Here is a 22,517-nt window from a genome sequence, read left to right as displayed (position 1 = left end):
GTATGAAAAGGACCGCCGGCTATTGAAGAAAACCACGGGGAAATTGATTGCTCTCCATGTCTCCCTTTTGCTTTTCCCTCTCTGTGTCTTTGTCCTGCTCTCCCTCTATGTAAAAAGAAAAAAAAAAGAAGTCAATTTTCTTTAAAACTTGGCCCCAGCTTTCAGATTCCCCTCAGCACTGAGCTGGTGTGTGTAGAAGCAGAGGAGAGGGAGATACGGGCCGTCCACGGGGACACGCGCTCCGACTGTGATGATTTATGAGTGTTTAAATATGTGAGTGAGTGTCGTTTCAGTTTTTACCAACTTGAAATGAAGATGATGCATCAGCCGTGATCTGTTGATGCTTTATTTATTATTTTTTTTATAGCAAAATTAATGGAAACTTGAACTCCTCCAATGTGCTGGCACATCTGGTCATATTATTCTCTTTTGTATTGCTGTATAGCGTGAGTCCCAAAAGATTAAATTCTGTATGAAGTCAGGGTTAAGGCGTGTTGGTATTTAATACATATATTACACAACAATCTTGATGATTTTAATTCTGACCGAAATACAGAGATAGAATATTTAGTAGTATTAAAAGTCAGCCCTGTGTGATGCATAGACTATTAAATGACATGTATTTCAATCCTGGTGTGACATGTCTGCTCTGTCCTTATACTAATTCCTAACTCTTATAAGCCAACATTTACTTGTCAGTGAACATTAAATACACCAATGCAAATAATATTGTCAGGTTTATTAGTTTAACCCTAGGAAAAAAGAAAAAGAAAAACAGTCACATCACAGAGTTACCACTACTTGTGCTCGTCATGATCTGTCCCTTTTTTGCATTTCCCTTATTTTTAATATATATATAGAAAAATCTTGATGCCCACTTTATTTAACAAGGCTGTGGTCACCAAGGCAAGTTTTATTATTTACTACTTTACTACTTTTGTACAAAAGTTGTACCAAAGTGGAGTTTTCTTTGTATGTAATGATTATACATTAACATAACTGTGTTTGTTAAAAAGGTTTTAACAGGTTTTTTCATTACCACAATACACGTGTGTTTTGTTTTTATAGCGATGATCTTAAATAATCAGCGGACACACCTTCATCAGCTGAATAAAAATAAAAACTTTCAAGAAAATAAATGTTCAGCTCACTTTTATTAATATAGCGTCGACAATAATCCAAATAGTCTCCAGACACTTTATGAAACCCAGAGCATGAAACCTCCAGAGCCGGCCCAAAAGGTGACAGTGGAAAAAGGAAAAATAAAAAAAAATATCCCTTTTGACTCGAAGGAGACTTTAACTAGAAGAAGACCCATCTGCTTGAGGCCGGACGAGTAGAGACAGAAAAGAGAAGGGGAACAGACAAGAGCAGATTTATTCATACATGCATCTGAATAAAGCATATATGCAGAATACTCCATGACAACAAAAAAAAGTACATGAGTTGAGGTGGTGCATGATACATGGGAGAAATCAAAGTATTAATTATACTGTAGAGCAGTTTAGTGGGTTTCTAGTGTGCTCATTGAGTTGCTGTAATAGGGATAATCAGAGTAGTTCCTTATGTGTCGCTTGCACTCTCTTTCACTTGGATGTCGTCCATGTTCAGGTGGCAGATACGCGGCTTGTATGAACGAACAGGTGTGTGTTATCTCAAAGAGCAGAAGGACCCGTCATATATCAACCGGTTCCTTTTTTTATTCTTCCCTTCCTGACTTTTTTATTAACTGCACTTAACCCTCCTTCACAGAAACATAAAGTGCTGAATTTGTTAGCCCTGTTTTTAATGGACTGCCTTTCTCTACCATTTTGGGATTATGCTAAAGTAAAGCCCCCTCCTCTGGGAAGAAGGGGGGGGGGGGGCAGCTTGTGTACCCGCAAATGTATTCCTGCGTGTGTGTGTGTGTGTACGCATGCTGAACATAGAAAGCATAGAACGATAAGTCTGTGTTTTGTTCCCTCTTATGTGTTCTGCATGGAAGAGTGACAGCCCCTGACTTACCCCTGCATTATCCCTTCCTGTGAGAGTGTGTGTGTGTGTGTGTGTGTCTCACTTCAACCCTCCTCTTAGCTGTATAAAACCCTGAGAGGTAGCTCTGATAGCACACACACAAGAATACAATTTCAATTTCAATTGGCAGCCCTGTTAAAAAAGGGCTATGGAGATGGCAATCAGGCCTGAGGGAAAGCTGCGCTCCCTGTATTATTGTGCTCGTGTCTGTGTGTGTGTGTGTGTATGTGTGTGTGTGCGTTTCTGTCCCGTTCCACGACTGCTCAATATCAAGCTTTTGCCGTCTATTAGTTAAACAGGCAGATGTCCCTGATGTGGACTGTGCATTAGTGCATTGTGTGTGTGTGTGTGTGTGTGAGTGAGAGAGAGGATCTGCTTGCTGCGGTGGTGTCCCCTTCACATTGACTCTTTAATAAATATGCCTGCCATTCTATCAGCAGTCAAACGACGTATGAATGCTCAATGACACGCTTGACAAGGCATGCAACTGTGGCAAATGGGGCACACACACACACGCACACCAACACACACACAAACACACTTATGAATGATGTCTCTTTTATAGCGTTACAGTCCTGTCTTCCTTTGCTGCTTCTCTTTTCTGCTCCTTTCCTCACTATCTCTGAGTGATATCAGGTTGAGGGCTGAGAGGCTCCAGGAACCCAGATGTTATATATTTTTTTTTTCACAGAAAAGTGCATTTAAGAAAAAAAAAAAAACTAGTAGTGCTAGCAACATGTTCAAATCTTCCCCGGTTTAAAAGTTAGATTTGTTCCAACACAGATTAATTTTGGATAATTCCACAACAGATTTTAAACGACGGTGGGGATTTCAGGATGTTGGAATTAAACCGACTGATATCTATTTTCATAACTGGTCCTTCAAGCAAAAAAAATCCAAACATTCCCCAGTGCCGGCTTAGCAACCGTGTGCTGCTTTTCCCATCTCTGATGCGATGATGGCTGAACATCTTTCGGTTTTTTAAATATTGAACAGAGAAATCAAGCAGTTGAAAATTGTATGAAATTAGATTTATTACTATTTCCCAACATTGTTACAGACCTAACAAATACTTGATTGATTAAGAAATTATATGTTTTAATCAGATTCACTGAGGCAAATTCTGCCGCGTTATATCCGTATGTTTCCATTTTGTGGATGTGAAACAACTTCTGGTTCATTTAGATTTTTCCACTGACCTCAAATCTCATATCTGGAGAAATAGTCTCATTCAAAGACAATGCAAAGGCACAAACAGATGCTGTTGTTTCATTTTTATTTTAGTTTTCTATTATGAACTCTTAATTCTCATTTAAAGCACTGCCGGACATTGACGCCGTAACTTATGCACGTAGCCTACGCCGGTGCGAGCCATTTATACTTGTGTGCTCGTCAATTCGGCTCGCTCTCTGTAAAAACGCCACTCAAACGCTAGTCGGTGCCGTGTCTTTTTTGCTAGTCGGGTTAATGTTTACGTGCACGTCAGCTATAGCGTTAGGGCCTGCATAAGCCCTGCACAGTCATTGTCGCTATGGCGTCAGATACATTATTGCATGGAAAGTGAAACGTCACAAAAAGATCATTTTGATTGATGAGCCGGTGTGTTCCAGGCAATGCTAGTAAATGGCCGTTAACTTGTTGCGGCCATATGTAGGGGACAACTGGAGGTGCTAATACTGCCAGTGGAGGAGAGCCTGATGAAGTAAGGCCTGATATCACGTGGTAAACTTGGCCAGTAGTGGACAAGGAAAGAGTTAAAGCTTCCACACTCAGGACAGCAGGTCTGAGAGGTAATGCATGGCTGATGAGTGCTGGGCTAATGGGCAGCTCTGTTAGCTGGAAATCAAATGACTGCCTCTGCATTTTAAGTCCCTCTGTCGCCTCCATTGACTGACTAAAGATATTCATCTCCGCTGTGTCAAGGGGCGGGGGGAGAGGAGGAGGAGGAGGGGGGTGTTCCAGTAAAGGGACGAAGAGAAAGAAAAAAGGGAGAGGGTGAGGGACAGAAGCGGAGGGCATCTTAGGAGAACCTGTAGACCTAATGCAATTATTAGAAACTTGACCACAAATGACAACTCATCTGGCGCTGGCTCTGTAATTAATTGTCTGCTAGCAGGAGTGCAGGGGGCTTGGAAGGGTGAGGGGTGGGGAGAGTGGGGTGAGAGAGAGACAGAGAGAGAGTGAGAGAACAAAATGACAGGTAAAGACAGGGAAAGAGATGAGGTAAGATGAGGCAACAGCTTAAAGATCGTCATTAGAGTGCAAGAAAATACCAAAAAATAAAAAGGTGAAATGGAACAGGTATTGTGAATGATAGAGGTGGAAATAATGCAGGGAAGAGACGGCGAGAAGGAAAAGTATGGAGTGCATAAAAGAGAAGAGAGGCAATGGGAGAGCTGGAGTAAGAAAGTATAAGAGCGCCGACAGCCTGATGGATCCAGGGACCATGTTAAATTGGTCCGTATTGACCTTGCCAGGGCTCAGTTTAACACTCACACTTGTTTGTCCAGTTTTACTTAATTGACCACGGATAACTAATTACCATTTCCCGGACCAACAGTACATTACTCTCCCCCTGTCTCTTCCCCTCATTTGCCATTCTCTCTCAAGCTTTCTGTCTTCCCGGCTTGTAGCTGTTTGGAGAGGAAAAGAAGAGTAGTAGTTATAAAACGGCAACACCAATGCACTGACGACTGACCAGCGTTTTTAGAGGTCAAAAGTTTACATGATTAGTTTGGTGCTTTAGTGCACTTTTCACTCTACTCTCTTTTTCTGCCGGCTCTTATCACTCAGATCCCCCGTTTATAGCTTTGAATTCCCATTAAGTCCTAAAGAAGGTTTCCTCTGTGATGGACCATTGCGAATCGAAGGGACTGTCTTTTGGCTGCTGTGGATTAAGGTTCTCTTCGATTGCGTGCTATAGAATAAATTTGCCAATTCATACCTTACATCTTTGAGATGAGTGTTCACCCAGCTAGCTTTTGGTTGAGCACCTAGGCAATGGCTAATATAAGTTGAAATTTTATGACTCAGAACATCACCTGTTTCCTTTTCAAGGTCGGTTTATACGCCTTCAACTGCAGCTCCCAACACTGTAGCCTACACCGTTGTAACGATTGCTTGTGCGCTTGTCCGTTGGCATTGTTCTGTAACTACGATGCTAAAGCGCTATTTGGCGGCTGGTCAACTGTGTAGAGTTTCACCGTTGTATTTCAAACAGCGGCGTTTGGAACTAGGGGGCTCATGTTGGAGTTGTAGCTGATAAATGTTGAACAGCCGTTACCCAGACGAGAGAGCTGGGTTTACTGTGTGTAGGCAGCTGGAGGACGGTTGATTTTCCTGCGTTGACCGACCACTGAGAGGCACGGACGAAGAAATACCGTTCCGACCAATCACAGTTGTTGGCGGACAGCATTGCGCACACCAGGCTACAGCTTAGGCTACAGAGCTACTGTGTAGATCCAATGCAGAACCATACATCTGGCTTTAGTCCTTCACAAGGAAGATACTTGGACATATCACAATGAAAGCCCATGAGTACTGAAATAATAGTAAAGTGAATGAATTCTGTAAATGTATATGGTGGCTCATTGTCATGTTATCATCAGTTTACTATAACGGGGCTTCAGTTAGGAAGGTTTCTTCTATCTAAAGATAGAAAAGACATGGAAAACTATAGGACTCTTGAGGTAGAGCCAAGAATTGAACCAACATGAGGTGTACAATGCCCAATCATCTTAACACAGTTCTAAATATCATTGAAACACTCATTCTTACAATCATACTCTGGTTTTTAATGAGTATTTTAACATATTAATTCACAACTGAATCAATATTTATACCGTACACAGTTCTAGATTCAGTTTTAATGTGCCACGAGTTCAGTTTCTTGATAAACAACTATAATGTGTCACATGACTCAGCGTCCCATAAATCACTGTCTGTCTGTCTGCTTCGTCCTCGTCTTCCATGTCTGCACTTCATCTCCCCTTCCATCGCTCCCCCCTCCCTCTCTCTCCCCGCTGTGTGCCGGGGATATAATGTGCTCCTGTGGTTGTAGTAAGCAGGGCCATAGTGTCTCTGAGGCCTTGTGCTACACCACCATTACTATCTGGCCTGCCTCCACTACAAATTGGATGAACAGGCACTGACACATTTTCAATATTATTACATTAAACCAAGTGGATTTTGATTGATAACCTAATATTGGCCTAATGCAAAACATCAATCATGGCAAGTATATTAATTATTTAATATTGTGGCGTAATTCAGAAATCGATGCTGCCTCTGCGTTGAAGGCACCGAGTACGGAGGGAGGGAGGGAAAGAGGGAAGAGAGAGATAAGGAGAAAAGGAAAACTGAGTCCCCGAAGACCTCAGCAGATTATATGATGTTTTGAAAAGAGAGATGAGGATGTAAAATGGTGTGTGTGTGTGTGTGTGTGTCAGCTGTGCGTGTCTAATGGATAGAGCGATCCCTTCGGCCCTGGTGCGGACAGCGCTGGACAGCTCGTCCTCAATGAAGTCGGGAAAAACAGATGAAAGAGCCGGAGATTAAATGCAAGTGAAGAGTTTAATAAAGGTTGAATCACAGAAAATAAAAGATTGGGCGAGGGGGGGGATAAAAAAAAAGATTCGGTTATAAGGAGGAGTGAGACGGGGAGGAAAGAAAAAAGCAAAGCAAATGAGCGGAGAAGGAGGGATCGAGCGCCGCGTCTCCCCTGTGTTAGATTGTTTCTCACTAATTGCGCTTCATTAGCGGATTACACACACTGTCACCACGGTAACAAATGTCTTGCTGTCTGGTTGCCGGGCGCCCGTCATGTATAATGAATGTGGCGGGGTGTTTGTCAGAATGTAATGTAATTACGGCTAGATGAAGTTTGCCTTAAGTGGTTGACTTGTCTGCACGTGGCTCACTGACAGAGAGCAGAATAAACAAGCAAACATCCTTTATTCAAGACTTTTATCTCTTCTGTTCTGGTAGTTTTATTATTTTTCACTTCTGTTAATCTTGCCGTCATTTCCTTACGAGAGGTTTGTGGTCATACCGGGTACAGGACCTGGCCTGATGGATGGATGGATGGATGGATGGATGCACGGAGGAATGGGTGGGATGGATTAGACTGTATGTAATTTTAGAGATGGTGTAGATTTACACTGTGATGCTGCTGGCTGCATTAGCAACTGAAGCCTGTCGATAAGCCTTCCTCCCTCTCAGCACACACACACAAATACACACACACACACTGTAAAAACGCCCCAGCTTGGGTGGAGTTGTCAGTAATGGAGGCCAGAGTTGGACGAGGGATGCTGGGATCGGGGACGGGGGCTGTTTGTGTTCTCTTGATCTTTTGATTTCCACTGCTGCAAATTTGAAATGTGCCAAAATTGCATCTATTATTTACTGCCAATTTGCTCTTTTTAAAACAGACCGCTCCCCGCTCCTCCTCCTCCTCCTCCTCCTCCTCCTCCTCCTCCTCCTCCACCACTTCCTCGCCTCGCCGCTCTGCCGTTGCTACCCTGATAATCGTACACACATTTTTTATTAATTCACAGATAATAAGCTCCCACTTCTTTCTTTGTAGTTGGAAATTATTATTATGACTGCCAGCAGCGTGGCGACAGTATTCGTTAACCTTTGTCTGGTGTAGATGCAAACCCATAAAAATGCACACAGCATTTCAGTCTGACGGGTTAACAATTAGTATAATTGCTCATTATGTGTTTTTTTTCCCTTTTGATTAAATAAAACCTTTTTGATATCATATATGGAGCTGATGCTTTCACGGCCTTTTTCATCTCTGCTGCTAATTCTGAAACGATGAGTTAATTAATCAATCAACCAAAAATGGAACTGCGTAATTATTTTGGCCATCAGTTTATAACTTCTTCAGCTTCTCAAATGTGAATATTTTCAGTTTTTTATGTCGTCTATGAAAGGATTTTGACTGTCAGTCGCAAAAGAAGGAGTTTTTTGAGACGTTCTTTGGGTCTGGAAACTTATAATCACTTCTCATGGCTATTTGTTGACATGCTGTGGTGTTATAACAAATCAGCTAATCATAAAATATATGAATTATTAATATAATTATTGTGTATTTGAAGCCTGATTTAACCACAGGTAATTGTTGAGGAACTAAATCAGAAAAGCACACTTAATAGAGTTTATTCCGTGTGTTTTTTGATATGCGTTAGTGTGTGCGCCTACAAAAAATCGCTTATTAAATGACTTTTTGTGTCGGCACTTTATTTACAGTGGGGGGAAATGTGTTTTTGTGTTGCAGGGACGCCGGGAACATCAAAGCCAGATTAGAACATCTGGTAAGTTTTATTTGACACACGTACAGACACCGCACCAACACACACACACACACACACACACACACACACACACACACACACACACACACGCCATCGCGCACTTTGATATCTGCATTCTTAATGAAACCTCCGCAATTGGAGCTGAATACCTGCAGCTAACAGGCAGGGAGCGAGAGACAGAGAAAACATGGGTGGAGGGAGGATAGCGTCTCCCCTAGGGCTCGGCCCCGCTTTTATATTAGCATTTCATTTATCCCCAATTCGGCCCAAACACAACTGGTAGCGGTGGATATTTCTGAGGTTTTGGTTGTGTGCGTACCTGTTTGCACATGCTGCTATGAAAGGAAAAGGATTTATTTTTTTATTTATTTTTAAACCAACAAACAGACTTCTTCTGTCAGCACGGGGGCCTTTCTCCAGACTTTTCCCATCCATGAATGGAGGACCTGGTTGGAAACGCTCTCCCGGGACAGCCCTGAAAATTTAATGACCAGCGTTTCCGGGGTTTCTCTTGCTACTCGCTTTAATACGGGGTCAGAGTGCCGTGCAACAAAGTGAAAAGGTTTTCTCTCCTCTTTTTGGGTGGGAAGGAACCGAGGTTTGATGTGCCCCATATTCCAGGGGATGAATTATAGACAGGGGTCAGTGAGGGTCCCGGCTCTCTGTGGATGTCGCATGCCCTCCCTCCCCTGCCTCCCTGCATACTAAACCGCGGCTCCCAGCACCCTACGCAAATGACCCCCCGCCCCACCACGCGTTCCGCAAATGACCCTGAATATGCCACACAAATGAGTGACCCCGAAATTCGAGCAGTTCTCATTAACTTCACCAAGTTGGTGTCAGATGTCGTCCGTTTCAGAACTGTCCCATTGTGCTGTTGTTGACGGTAGATTGTCCAAACTGTGATCACCTTTTACACAAGGGTGATATTTATCTAATGCGTTGTGTCTTGCTTCAAAAACCACGGCCGCTACTTTTTTAGTGCGGGCGTCTTCAAACCAATACAGTTAAATATAGCGAACAAGATAGCAACGGTCTATTTCGACTTTCGGAGATGGGCATGGGCGGGTTTACAGGTGTGATTGATGTCGTACTTCCATAAAAGGTGGTGTGAATTATTCAAGAGAGGATCAAATGCGTTAAGAGCATTAATCAATATGCGTATGGGCAGTTATATCTTGGCAAACAATGTGAGAGCACTCGTTCGGATGAGTGTGTCTTTTAAAAAAAAAATAAAAAAAACGCCTGCATAGGAATGTGAACTAATTTAAATAAGATATAACCGAGCCGGTATACGGAGCAGATAAATATATCTGCAAGTGCTTGACTGTGAGTGCTGTGAGTTTTTTCCCCCATGTTTTTATACTTCTTACGCACTTATTCAAGGTGACTTTGGTCTTTGTATACCATCATTTTTATATTAATTCTCATAATTTATATAGAAAATGAGGAGATAAACGTAGACTAAAATGTCTTTAACACACTCATATACACACTGGGACTGATATGGTACATTTTACATATTTGTGTGTGTGTTTTTTTGCCCTAAATGTACCTAAAGACACTGTTAGCATCTTGTTTTCTATTGATTCCTAGTTTCTGCTTTGTCTTTATTCTCATCAGGACAGATCAGGAGTTAAACATTTACACAGAGAGGCAGACACACACACACAAACACACAAACACACATTGGTATGTTTAGCAGCGGGTTTATTTTTTTCCCTTTGGTATATGTACGTCTCGGGGAATTTGAATACCTGAATCCCGAGTGTTTGAATTTATGGGTGTGTTTATGCTTATGGGGGAGATTGCACCCCAGCAGTCAGCCGCCTGGGGAGCGCAAGACTCTGATTACGATTCGGGACAGAGAACTGTAAATAATGGAGCTCATCTCCCTCTGAGGTAGGAGTTGCAGGGTTGTTGGAAATGTTGTTTCTCTCGATACCTCACGCGTACATCCCCTCTAGATTTCTGAACTGTTTTTTTCTTTTTCTTTTTTACGGCTCCATCTTGATCTACTGCTCCTAAGATTACTGCATCAACCATATTGACACTTATCTCGGTGTCAGCCGCTAAAGGCGTGTAGCAACCTTGAAAGTGCTCTCTGTCAAGGAGTCACATTTAAAATTTCTCCTAAGAATTACTTTCCAGTATTACTTCAACGTACGTCTGTTTACTCACAACAAAAATTGCGTCTCCAAAGTTTGTGGCAATCAAGCTTCTGGTCACATTATTCTGCTGCTTGATTTTTCATGATGAATACTAACGCTACCTTCTTCTGTTAAGTTAACTGCATGAGTGAATGACTGGTGAAGTAATTAGGTGGGCAATTAAGATCTATGCGGTCTGAGGTTTGTTTTATTGTTCGTGTTTGGTTTGTTTTGTTTTTGTATTTCAGCAGATTGACTCAACGCGATCTGTAGCAATGCGGAGAGAAAGACTGGAGTTAATTGCTCCCAGTGCTCTGCGTTAGTTTCTGCTTTTGCATGCGCACAACACACACACAAGCGCCTAAGTCGGATTTCGACGATTCGCATGGAGCGGTTGGTAAAGAGGTGGCCTACAGCAGCTAATCAGTCCAGATGCACAGCTTTTTTTGCAAAGCAGAAGAAAGCCAGCAGCTCAATCAATACAAGAGGAATCAGCCTCATCAGGATTACTGGCTCAATCAGCAGCTGTACCCATCGTTCTACCGCACACACTGCCCGAGGAAGGGCAGGGGGAAGAGAGGGGGAGCGGGAGGACGGGAGGGAGATACGTCATCGGGTCTTTGGAGGGAAGGTTAAATAAAAAGTCTGGTTTACAGGTCAGTCCAGGGTTGCAGGTTGAGCTGAGGTCATGAGTTTAAAAAAATAAATAAATAAACTAATCTTGTGCTCTCGATGTGACGTCTGCATTAATGCGACATAGTGGAGCTTTCCTAAAAGCATTTAAAGTTGTCAATAGAAAATTTACGATTTAAGTTGAATCCAGTAATGTTGGCACACATGAAGCTGCTAAATGACTATATCTGTTACATCTGCTGTTGTCCCACGGTCAATGCTATGAGAAAGAGTTTGCAAATCTGTCAATAATTCAAACGATTATCGCCCAAAAAGAGCTTTAAACACCCCTCTTTGTTATCAACATTACTAGGATAGTTCAGTAATTTAACTTTCCAACCTGTGAATGTCATTGGATGATAAAAATTAACTTGTTTATTAAAGTAATCCTAAGCTACAACACACGTTTTCAGAGCATGTAAATCTCTCTTCGTGTTGCTCCGTGTTGTTTAAAATATCCGTGTTTCAGGAATATTCTCTGACAGCTGATTACTCAACAAATATGCAGATAGCTTTGCATTAACTTTTTTTTAAAAAGCGCACAAAAAACATGAATAAACAACCAGAACATCATGATGTGTTTAGGGACATCGGGTCTTCTGAGTTAGGACTTTGCTTTCAGAACCTCTTCTTCTCTGGGAGCCCCTTTTCACTCTTTCTACTTTTATGTAAAAAAAATATGTATATATTTTTGCAGCTTTAAGTATTTATTCATGCAAAGATACTCTACATCAGAAGGAGGCGAGTTTGTTTTGCGTCACCAGACTGTTGTCCGCATGACTCACTTCAGTGATGGCTGACGTCCGAGCGTCCCTCGGCGAGTTGAAGAGTTTAATGAGGCAAATAGCCTGCTTGGCCTACTGACAGACAGGGACCAACAGCTGCAGACTTTAGACTTGACAACACACCCCGACCGTCACTACGCATGACAGTGGGCAGTCTCGGAGCGAAATGGAAGCGTTTGAGTTTCCAGAATAGATCGATAAATAAGACTTACTTCTCTTTATTCTGTCTCTGTCTGTGATGTCAAACTTAAATTGCCTCATCAAACATTTGCTCTTTGTCGCTCCCTGGATCTCTTCCTCTCTTTTCTTTGTCTCTGATTGTCCCTCTTCCTCTCCAGTGTGATTGTGTAGGATAAAGAGGTGAAAACAGCTCAGATGGAGAGATTCTGGGTAGATAAAGGAGGGTACGGGAGGAGGAGGAGGAGGGGGGAAGGACGGGGGGGTGTTGATAATCTGCAAACAGATTTCCATGCTTATTACACTAATGATTTCATGATATTTGATGTGGCGGCGGGGGTTGGGAGGATGTGGAGGCAAGAGCGGGGAGGGGGTCTCGTTCTCTCTCTCTCTCTCATCTCAACGCCACGGCTAAATGATGGAGTAATTTGAGTGACCTCTGACTTGGGGCAGACCCAGACATAATTGCATGTCATTCTAGCATGGAAGAAGGGGGGGGGGCTCTCCACAAAATACAAAATATCCCTCCGTCTATCCCTCCTTCCTCCCGTATCTCTTGTTTTCCTGTGTTTCCTTTTCGTGCGTCCCTGTCACCGTCTCACCGTCTCGTTGCCTGTCTCGCCGCGGCTCGCTCGTCAAGCGCTTCCCCCCCCCAAAAAAAAACAAAAAAAAGGAGAAAAAAAAAACACTCCCAAACAAAAGAAAGATTGCATTAATTTTCAAATGATGATATTACATTAAGCGCGGAGATCTCATATATCAAAACGTGAGAACTACTCCCTTACTGTATGTGCTTCATCTTAATGGTATCGCTGGATGTCAAGGGCATGGAGGAAATTAAATCGGAAAGTGCAGATAGACCAAAGAAGATATTATCTCTGGATGATTGCAGTTTTGATAGGTATTCCAGTGAATTTCATTTTCTCCGGATGGGAAGAAGATGAGTTAGCCTGCACATTTGCTCATTTTTCTTCTACATGATTTATGTGAGTTGAGTATAAAACTCTCTCCTTCTCCCCCACCGCCTCCCCCCCTTTATCAGGAGCACATACATGCATGCGCACCCCACAAACACGCACGGGGTAGTAAATTACTGTCCTTTGAGCTGTGTCTTGTCCGGGGCGGGTTTTTGTGTGGTCGTATGTGGAGTATTGTGTATTTGTATGCATGTGTATGTGCGCCTGTATGAATACACGCGCCTGAGATAGCGGCAGAGCCATCAGCGGGAATGATTCCAGGGAGACGGTGGTGGTGGTGGTGGTGGTGTGGGGTGGATTGGTGGGGGGGGAGTGTCATTACTCAGACTTGTTTACATTCTAAATACGTAATGAAATCTTGTTGGTAATAATGACGGGAATAAAAGTTTAGGAAATTGTAAAAGTGGTGAAGTTTGAGAAATGAGCCCCGTCCTGTGAAATAGCATTTGGGGGCAGGAAACGACATTATTATGCAGTGCTCCTGCCTGCCTGAGACATGAAGATGAACTGCTGGCGGGTCATAAAATGCTGTTAGCCCTAGCCTGAAGTATGGCACATTGTAAAAGAGCCCTGATCCCATATTGCCATTATATATAAAAGTATAGCCATACACAACATTATTTTTCATATAAGATGAGCTCGGATGCAGTGGCTCAGGCCCCCCAAATACATACACTGATAGGCCGACTTTTTTCCTCCTTATAAAATATATAAATAAACATATTGCCATGGAACCCATCTCTGCCCTGATCTTATAGACTTCGATATTAAAAACAGAAATATTGCATTTTCTAGGGGCTCTGTTTTCCCCTGTCCTCTTTTGGGTATGGGATATATCTGTTTGTTTAGGGGGGGAGGCGGGAGAGAGGGGCAGAGGAAGAAGAGGAGATGCAGAGGAAGCCTGAGCGGAATTCAACAAATGAAAGAAAATGGAAACAGATGAAGACTTTAAAAATATAATGAGATGAATATTGAGCGTATCAGCTCCGGCATGAAGAGAGTTCGTTGAGGTGGGCGCCGTGTATTTGTGTGTATATTGAAACGGTTTATTGACAGAAAATAATGGTTAGAGTGGTGCAGTTAAGATTAATGTTACGGCAGATGGACAGATGATGTCGTTGATGTCCCATTTTTTACTCCTCGAGATGGTTTCTTAGAAGATATTTGAAGGTTAAGGTGAGTTTACTCAAACCCACATTTCACTAATGTGTTCATTTATAATCCTGACTTTTTCAGTAGGATATGAGATGCAAAGGAGAGAATCTCAGAGCCTGTCCGAAGCCAGGATGTTTCTGCTTTATTCTCTGGTTTCGAGGTATTCGGAGAGTCTTGGGAAGCTGTTTGTTTTGTAAGTTTACTTGACAACGAGGATATAGACATGAATAAAACCTAAGATAAGGTATCAGACTGTTTTGTGCTTCACACTTGCTGCAGCCTTGGGCCAAGAATCGACCTCGCTCTCTACCCATGTTCGGCCCAGATTATCTGCTCTCATACCCACACAGGCTGTCACGATTAATATCAGACATGTTTTATATTTAGGATTTAAAATCTGAACGACAGGGGCGGCACAGTGGTTTGGTGTTTAGTATTGATGCCTCACAGCAAGAAGGCTCTGGGTTCAAATCCATCGGCCGACTGGGCCTTTCTGTGTGGAGTTTGCATGTTCTCCCTATGCCCGTGTGGGTTCGACTTCCTCCCACGGTCCAAAGATATGCTTGTTAGGTTAATTGGTGATTCTGAATTGGCCGTAGGTGTGAGTGTGAATGGTTGTCTGTCTCTCTGTGTTAGCCCTGAGAAAGACTGATGACCTGTCCAGGGTGTACCCCGCCTCTTGTCCAGTGAAACCCTCCAGAGGACAAACAGTTACAGAAAATGAATGAATCTGGATGACTTAAGCAATATTTTCTTAATAAATAATGAGAGAGACAAGTCTAGAAGGACACAGAGCAGCTGTCTGTGCAACTGTAAACATTGTAGCACTCTAGGCTAACGTTAACTAGCGTGCTGCTGTTGACAGTTATAATCTCACCTCCAGTTTGGACTGAAGAATAGTTAACTGAGTCCCCCATCCATTTTCTCATCTGCAAGTTCTTCTGCTGCTGCTGTTGCTGCTGCTTCTTCTTTTGGTTGGATTGTCCGTTGACAAACCACCTGTAAAGTGTATTACTGCTACCTAGCAGACTACAGTGAGGTTCAGTGGGTTTACAGCAAGTTGTTGCGCTACAGTCTCTGTTTTGTTTACATTCGCTTCCCCGCGAGGTCGCATGTGGTGGTGGAGGATTCAATGCTCTCTGATCTGACACGATAATCTAAATAACATCCTGCGGTGAGCGTTGCGCTTTTATTATTTTACTTTAAGTACTGTGGTGTGGTGCAGGTTTGAGATTAGAGAGAAGAATATTTCTGTAAGTGTATGATGCAACCTGGTTTCCCGTAGTTTCAGCTCAGCTTTAAACCTACAGCATTTTGAAAGACTGTCATTTGGTCTATCCCTGCGCTAAGAGAGTACACACATACACAGATCAGGCATAACATTGTGACCACCTTCCTAATATTGCGTAGGTCTCCCTTGTGCCCCCGCTAACGCTGTTAGTGGGGGCCTTTGCGTCCTATGGGTTGAGGAGAGGGGCCTCTGTGGTCCAGTCTTGTTCCACTGCATCCCACAGATACTTGATCAGTTTGGGATCTAGAGAATTTGTAGGCCAGCTCAACACCTTGAGCTGTTTTTCATGTTTTTTTTTCGAGTTGTATCTAAACCAGTTTTGTGTGTGTGCCTGTGTCAGGCTGCATCCTGCTGGGGATGGCTGCTGACATCAAGGAGTGTCATTGCTATGGGGTGGGGGTGCCTGGTCTGGTCTAGGTGGGTGGTACATGTCTAAGTAACATCCATGTGAATACCAGGTCCAAAAGTTTCCCAACAGAACATTGTATTGTCACAAGATGGTCAGTGTTATTCGCTTCTCCTGTCGGTGGTCATAATGTTGTGGCTGATTGTTATATAATAGCTTGGCAAATAATAATCAGTAGTAGCCTATGAGGCTAGGTATGTAAAAATGTGTTGCTATCAAGTGTAAAATTACTAAAAATTCACTCAGGAGTGAACAAATGCATTTTGTCATGAAGCCGATAGAAATTCCAAAATTTAAAGTGTTTTTCAGGGAACTACATGTTCTCATTTTGAACTGTAATTTGACATAAAATAGATTTTACTTCTTTTCCCCTGTCTGTTTTATTTATTTATTTATTTATTTTGCATTGTGGCATATTCCCCTCATGTTGTGTTAAGTCGTGTAGTTGTTGAGATGAGTTGAGCTGCCTGCTGCTCCTCCGAGCTGCCAGGAAGATGATGGCTTATTGTGTCTGCCGACTCAAGAGCTCAACTAATCATCAGGAAGACCAGCAGTGCTTCACTCCTCGCCCTGTTCCTCTTGCTCTCTTCCTTAACTTTCACAGTTTTTGTTCATTTCTCGTCACAGCCGGGAGTCTGACATGGTCTGGCAATCACTGATTGACAGGGTGATTACATAAAAACAAAGAGGAGGACAGATTATGTCAGGACAGGATGACTGTTGTACTTTTAAAGCCTTTGTAGCAACATGAAGATTTATTTTCTTCCGTTTGCTCCAGTTTAGCTCCTTTTGTTGTGGTCTGATGGAGGAAATAAATCACTTACTGAGATTGTAGTCCTGTCATCTGACCAGAGTCTGACCAGAGATGACCTATCTGACCTTTGCTTGTGTGTGCAAGCTCTGTCACACTTTGTTTTGTCTGGTCGGCCAAATGCCCACTAATAATAATAATAATAATCACAGCCTCTTAGACCAGGACATGACTAAAAATAGATTAAATTTCCTGCACGCGGTGCCTCATTACTAAGGGTAGCATTGTTTTTACCAAGCGCAGTGTGGGTAATTTATTTTTCTAATGGGATGTGTTTATTTTTGACTAATGGGACAGGCAACGGGCACTTAGCTCAGCTAAGCGTGCCCCGGTGTGTCTGTCGTCACTGTAGTGAGGTAAGCGAACAAGCTGGAGGCCTAGTGCAAGCGTACTGGACTTCCCGTCACATTTAAAGCGGGCGGCAAGAGGGTGTGGGTGTCACTGCTGGCAAGAGTAGTCCAATAATAGTAGATTCTTTTGTGGCAGCCGTTTGAAAAGGAGGATGTTTTTTTTTAATGGGTGTTTCTTTACACCTTGAGAGGGAGGGAGGGAGAGAGTTGCAATGACTATCTATTTCATTTTGTAAAAGGCATTAATTGATATCCTCTGAGTTTACTATTGTCGACATAGACTAAAAAAATTCCTGCCTGCTTTCGTGTCTCTGTTATAGACTAAATGAAAGCCAGCACCTCTTCTTGAAAGCGATCATTTTATTTTTTGCCACACCTACCTAAATGTACCACTTGGAAATTTTAGTGTGGGAAAGTTGAAAAGTTGTCTGTTCTTATGAAACCTGTGACTCGGTGATCAAAGCCATTGGTCAGTTTATTGCTGGGTCTGCAGTCGGTCTTCTTGTCCACAGTTTCTTTAACTTAGAACCTTCAATTCCTCTTGAAGAGCAGACCAACTCCAGCACAACGTGACTAACATTATGAAAAGCTCTGTAACATGACACCGTTGAACAGGAAAGTCTCTATAAGTCTACGTCATAAAACTTTTGCTTTTGACAGCGGCATCTGATCCTGTCTTTTGTCCCCTATACCTCTGTGTTCCTCATCATGTTTTTATAGTTCTTTTTTTTTGGCTTCAATTTATTAAAATAAATGTAGAAAGGAGTTTAAAATAAAAAAATATATATATACACCGATCAGGCATAACATTATGACCACCTTCCAAAACAGTTGTGACTCTTCAGAGAATGGACATGGGCCTTCTGAGGGTGTCCTGTGTTGTTAGTGGGGGCCTTTGGGTCCTGTGGGTTGAGGGGAGAGTCCTCTGTGGATCATTATACAGATACTTGATCAGTTTGGGATCTAGTGAATTTGGAGGCCAGGGCAACACCTTGTGCTGTTTTTCTTTTTTCTTTTTTTTTTTTTTTTTGTTGTTCCTAAACTGTTTTTGTGTGTGTGTCTGTGTCAGGTTGCATCCTGCTGGGGATGGCTGCTGCCATCAAGGAGTGTCATTGCTGTAGGGTGGGGGTTCCTGGTTTGGTCTAGGTGGGTGGTACATGTCTAAGTTACATCCACACGAATGAATGCCAGGTCTAAAAGTTTCCCAGCAGAAAACTGAATTGTCACAAGATGGTCGATGTTATTCACTTCTCCTGTCAGTGGTTTTAATGTTGTGGCTGATCGGTGTATAAGACAAGACAACAAATATCAACAGTGCCTCTGCGTCTTTTTGTCGACATATCCAGAACAAAACAAAAGCAACTTTTTATTCCTTGTCTTATCTTTTGTCTCTTTCTGTCTCTCCCCCCTTTTCCTCACAGTGTTATCATCTCCATCCTCTGTAAGGAAAGCACTGCTCACACTAGTACCCTTCTCACACACACACACACACACGCAACTTCTCCTGGTGTCTCATGTTTGTTTGTGTACGTCAGAAAGGCACGTTTCTAATTGAGGGGCAAAGCCACTTCAGATGCAGCGGGTTGCCTCTCTCCCAGTGAGGGGGCCATGGATCTGCCTCTGGGGAGCACAATTAACGCCTTTTTTATGGTTTACTAATGAATTACACACAGAGGGAGCTGGGCGTTTATGTGTGAATTAGAACAAAAAAATAGAGCGTTTGTGTGTGTGTACTTTGTGTGTCCTTTATCGTTTGTCTAATTGTGAGATGATTTCTTTTACATTACATGTGATGGTAACTTGATGTTAATTAGCCTGTTGTCCTGTCAACTGTCATTTACCACTGTAGGACAGGAAACACACCGTTTCACTCTCACTTTACTACGTTTATGTTTAGGGAAATTAAACTCAGGATCTCACAAGGTCCAAAACAGCTTTTATGCTCTCTGTTGAAATTCCCAAACATGTTGCATCCCTTTGGCCACGGTCTAATCGCTGATGTTGGAAGAGTTTCATCCCTGCCAGACAGTGTTCAGTGGAAGCAGTAGTGTGATTATTTTATTACTCCTTGAGGAATTGGCAAGAGTGTGTTTGTGTGTGTTTAGCATTTAGCTTGGACTTAAACATGCCTCAAGGCTAATGTAAACAAATGCTAATGTAATTACAGAGTGGGCGTTGTAATAAACTGTAACTAAGGCGATCGGGATAGTGAAGCAGCGTGCTTTGAGTGACGTCGTCGTAACTGTTTCGGCGCGCTAAGACCTTTAATCTGGGTTTGAATCTGGACCAATACTGTTATTTTGTGGCATGCGCTCCCTCCTTTTCCTTTTTAAAGCATGTGTGTGTAAATCTGCGTGTGGATGAAGGCCTCGGAGGTTCTTCCTCTTCTTCGGCGCGATTGGTAATTTTGGCTGTCAAGCAGTACCAGTCCTCGTGATTGTGATCCGGTGTGTCACCTGCTAACAGGGGATGTGCGCACACACACACACACACACACACACACACACACACACACACACACACACACACACACATCCATGCTGCTTAAAGTGCGCCTCTGTCTGTGTCTGTGCCTTGATGTGCGTTCCATCTAGGATACAGCACCCTGACATCACTACATTAAAGGGGGTCATTATATTTCCCCCGACTGCCACCGAAAAGTGACATTTTTACAAAGTGACAAGTTTACAGTTTGATAAATCAGATTTTTTGCTGTGCGTCGGGTGATGGAGGAAGAGCTGGGTTGTCTGTGGAGGAGGAGGAGGAGGAGGAGGAGGAGGAGGCGGAGGGAGGAAGCAAGCGCTGCCTGTCAGCGACGCCCCGGCCCTGTCGTCTAAATGATGCTCCCAGGCAGCGGATTCAGATCCCATCCCCATTAGCATTTAATTTCTCTCTAATCCTACACACAGCCTCCGCCGCTGCATGGTAACGAGGGCCGCCCTGCCGCCGCGCCGCCAAAAAACCTCCGAGAGCAATCTGCGGCGCGCTCGCCTTTTATAGCTCGGTGCCCTGTCGCAGCCATCATTCTTCCTTGACAATTAAGACCGTGAAATCTAATAGCAATGATATTGGAATTACAGCAGGGCCCTTTTGAGGGCATGTCAAGAAAAAAAGGGCTGTGCCTCCCAATACAGCTGTCAGAGCACAGGGCCCTCCCCTGTTTCATGCCCGCTAAATGTTTCTGATGCACACACACACACACTCGCACACACAATGGGAAGGGGAATATGTTGAGTCTTTGGCTGTGATCTTTGTAAAATGTGCTCTCTGTGCCCTCTCATCCAACTCTCCGAAGACTTGTTACAGCAGCTTTTGTTTTCTCTCTTCCCCTCTCACTTCTCTCTCTCTCGTTCTTTGTCTCTAAATTTCTCTTCATCTCTTCCTCATTGATTCTCCCTGGTGTGTCGGAGATGTTGCGTGTTGTTTTTTTTTTTTTTTTTTACTAGCGGGGATTTTACAGAGGATGAAACTAGCAGCTCGGTGAAGTTGTCCCTCGGTGCTCTATGAGGACAGTTTAAGGGAACATTTCACTCCAATGGCTGCAGTTAAAGATTATCTTGGGTAAAATATATCGTAGCTTAAGGGCCACGCTGTGTTAGAGCCAGATTGCATAGATGAAGTTGCGGCTGTCTGTGACAAACTGTGCTTTGTGATATCTCAAGCAGTGAGGGGGACAGCCTTTGTGTCCACAAGTGTTTGTCGACCCTAACATGCCGCCAACCAACACACAAACGCCATTGATCTCTGTCCAAGAAACTTAACTCCAGTCAAAACATCAGCTTATTGTTGTCCTCTCCTTGTTTTTCACTCTTCCGCAGACTCCCGCAGAGCAAGCTAAAGTTCGAATGCAGTTGGTCCTGCAGGCTGCAGGTAAGTGAATAAAATCATTGTTTTATCTCTTTCTTGTCCCAGTTCACGTCACTGTAGCCATGAACTGAACTTAGCAGTTGTGGTCACTCACTCATTTAGAGATGCTAATTTGAAGGCAGCGGGTGAAGATATTGTGCAGTGCAGCCTAGGGATAAGCAATTTTCTCACCAAACTCGAGCTACGATTTCATTTTTTTTTCCTCTTTTTGTCAAAACAAAACTCCAAATGACAAAACAAAAAAGATTTAAAACCATTTTTGCTTTTGCCTTTTCAAGTGTCCAAGCAACTTCGACAAAACACTTGTGGCTTTGTAGCACATACCGGAGATTGAAAGTTTTCCACGTGTGGATAAACCCCGGCCTTTCCACCTTATTGCCTCAGTCTTGTGCATCATCTCGTAGAAAAACGCAACATTTCTCCCACCTGGCCGCATGCTTCTATTTGAGCCCACTACTGGAGCAAAGGCGGTGGATCTTCAACGGGCAGAAACGTTAACCCTAAACCACTAATTCAAACGAATCGATTAAATCATTTTATAGCGCAGTGCTAATAGAGCCTGTCTCTATACTCTGTCCCACTGGACACAGTCACTTATTTTCCCGGCAGACATGGGTCTTTTCTGTCATTTTCAACCATTGTAGAAACATCTGCTAAGTCTAGGCTAAGTCTGCTGTCATTCATAAATATACCTCCCTGATATCACCTATAGCTATGCGTTATAGCAATTTATTTTATAGTTTAATTGTGATTGGACAGAATCTCTTTTTTTGCTGATAATGTTGATTATTGCCCATTTATTAAAGTCACTACTAACTGTCCATGAAGCAGGACAGTCCAGCACTTGTGCTTTCCATATGTAAAGTATGCGTGAGCGTTAAAACAATAATTCTTGCACCGATCTGTTATAAAGCCATTCTTTTAAAAGACTACGTTTCCAGATATGTACTTTATATATCCGAGAAATAAACAGAAAATATGCAAACCTTATTTTTAGCCATGTTTCATAGCTGCGCCTCTGTAATGTTGGAATTGAACTATAGTCTCTTGTATGAACACTTCACCGTGGGCCTGAATGGGTTTTAATGCTTGTTTTCCTCCGCGCACGCTCCACCCCTCACTGCACACACACGCACACACACACAAACGCGTACACTCACACACTCTCGGCGCTGAGTGCTTCTGGGCCCATATTCACTGCAGCTTAATTTCAAACACTCCTCCCAGTACATAAGTCATAGATGTCACCATGCACGCAGTGTATATATTCCAGTGTGTATTCGAGGGGTAGAGTTGCGAGCCAGATGTGACAGGCAGAGATTGACTGTGGAGAAAGATGTCTTCATGTTTACAGTCATGCGCGCACGCACACACACACACACACACACACACACACACACACAGAGCACTTCAGAACGGGGCTCTAATTTCACCACAGGAAATATATGAAAGAACCAAGCATCTATACATCATCTATAAAGCACCCGCCAGCCACATACTTACCTCACTTAAGACTTGTTCAGCCTTAGCGTAGGCCACA

The 22,517-nt window shown here is 43.0% G+C and overlaps 1 protein-coding gene across 1 annotated transcript in view; it reads left to right on the top strand.

Moving 5' to 3' along the window:
• rsrc1 (arginine/serine-rich coiled-coil 1) overlaps positions 1-22,517 on the top strand; it is a 110,067-nt gene that overhangs the window by 34,507 nt on the left and 53,043 nt on the right. The window contains exons 5-6 of the mRNA XM_084559179.1: positions 8,300-8,336; positions 20,929-20,980. Of these exons, the coding sequence (XP_084415305.1) occupies positions 8,300-8,336; positions 20,929-20,980 (89 nt within the window). The remainder of the gene's footprint in view (positions 1-8,299; positions 8,337-20,928; positions 20,981-22,517) is intronic.

This window comes from Chelon labrosus (assembly GCF_963514085.1).
Source record: "Chelon labrosus genome assembly, chromosome: 13".
Taxonomy (NCBI): domain Eukaryota; kingdom Metazoa; phylum Chordata; class Actinopteri; order Mugiliformes; family Mugilidae; genus Chelon; species Chelon labrosus.
The sequence above is the reverse complement of the archived record's forward strand: the minus strand, read 5'-3'. Positions and strand labels throughout refer to the sequence as shown.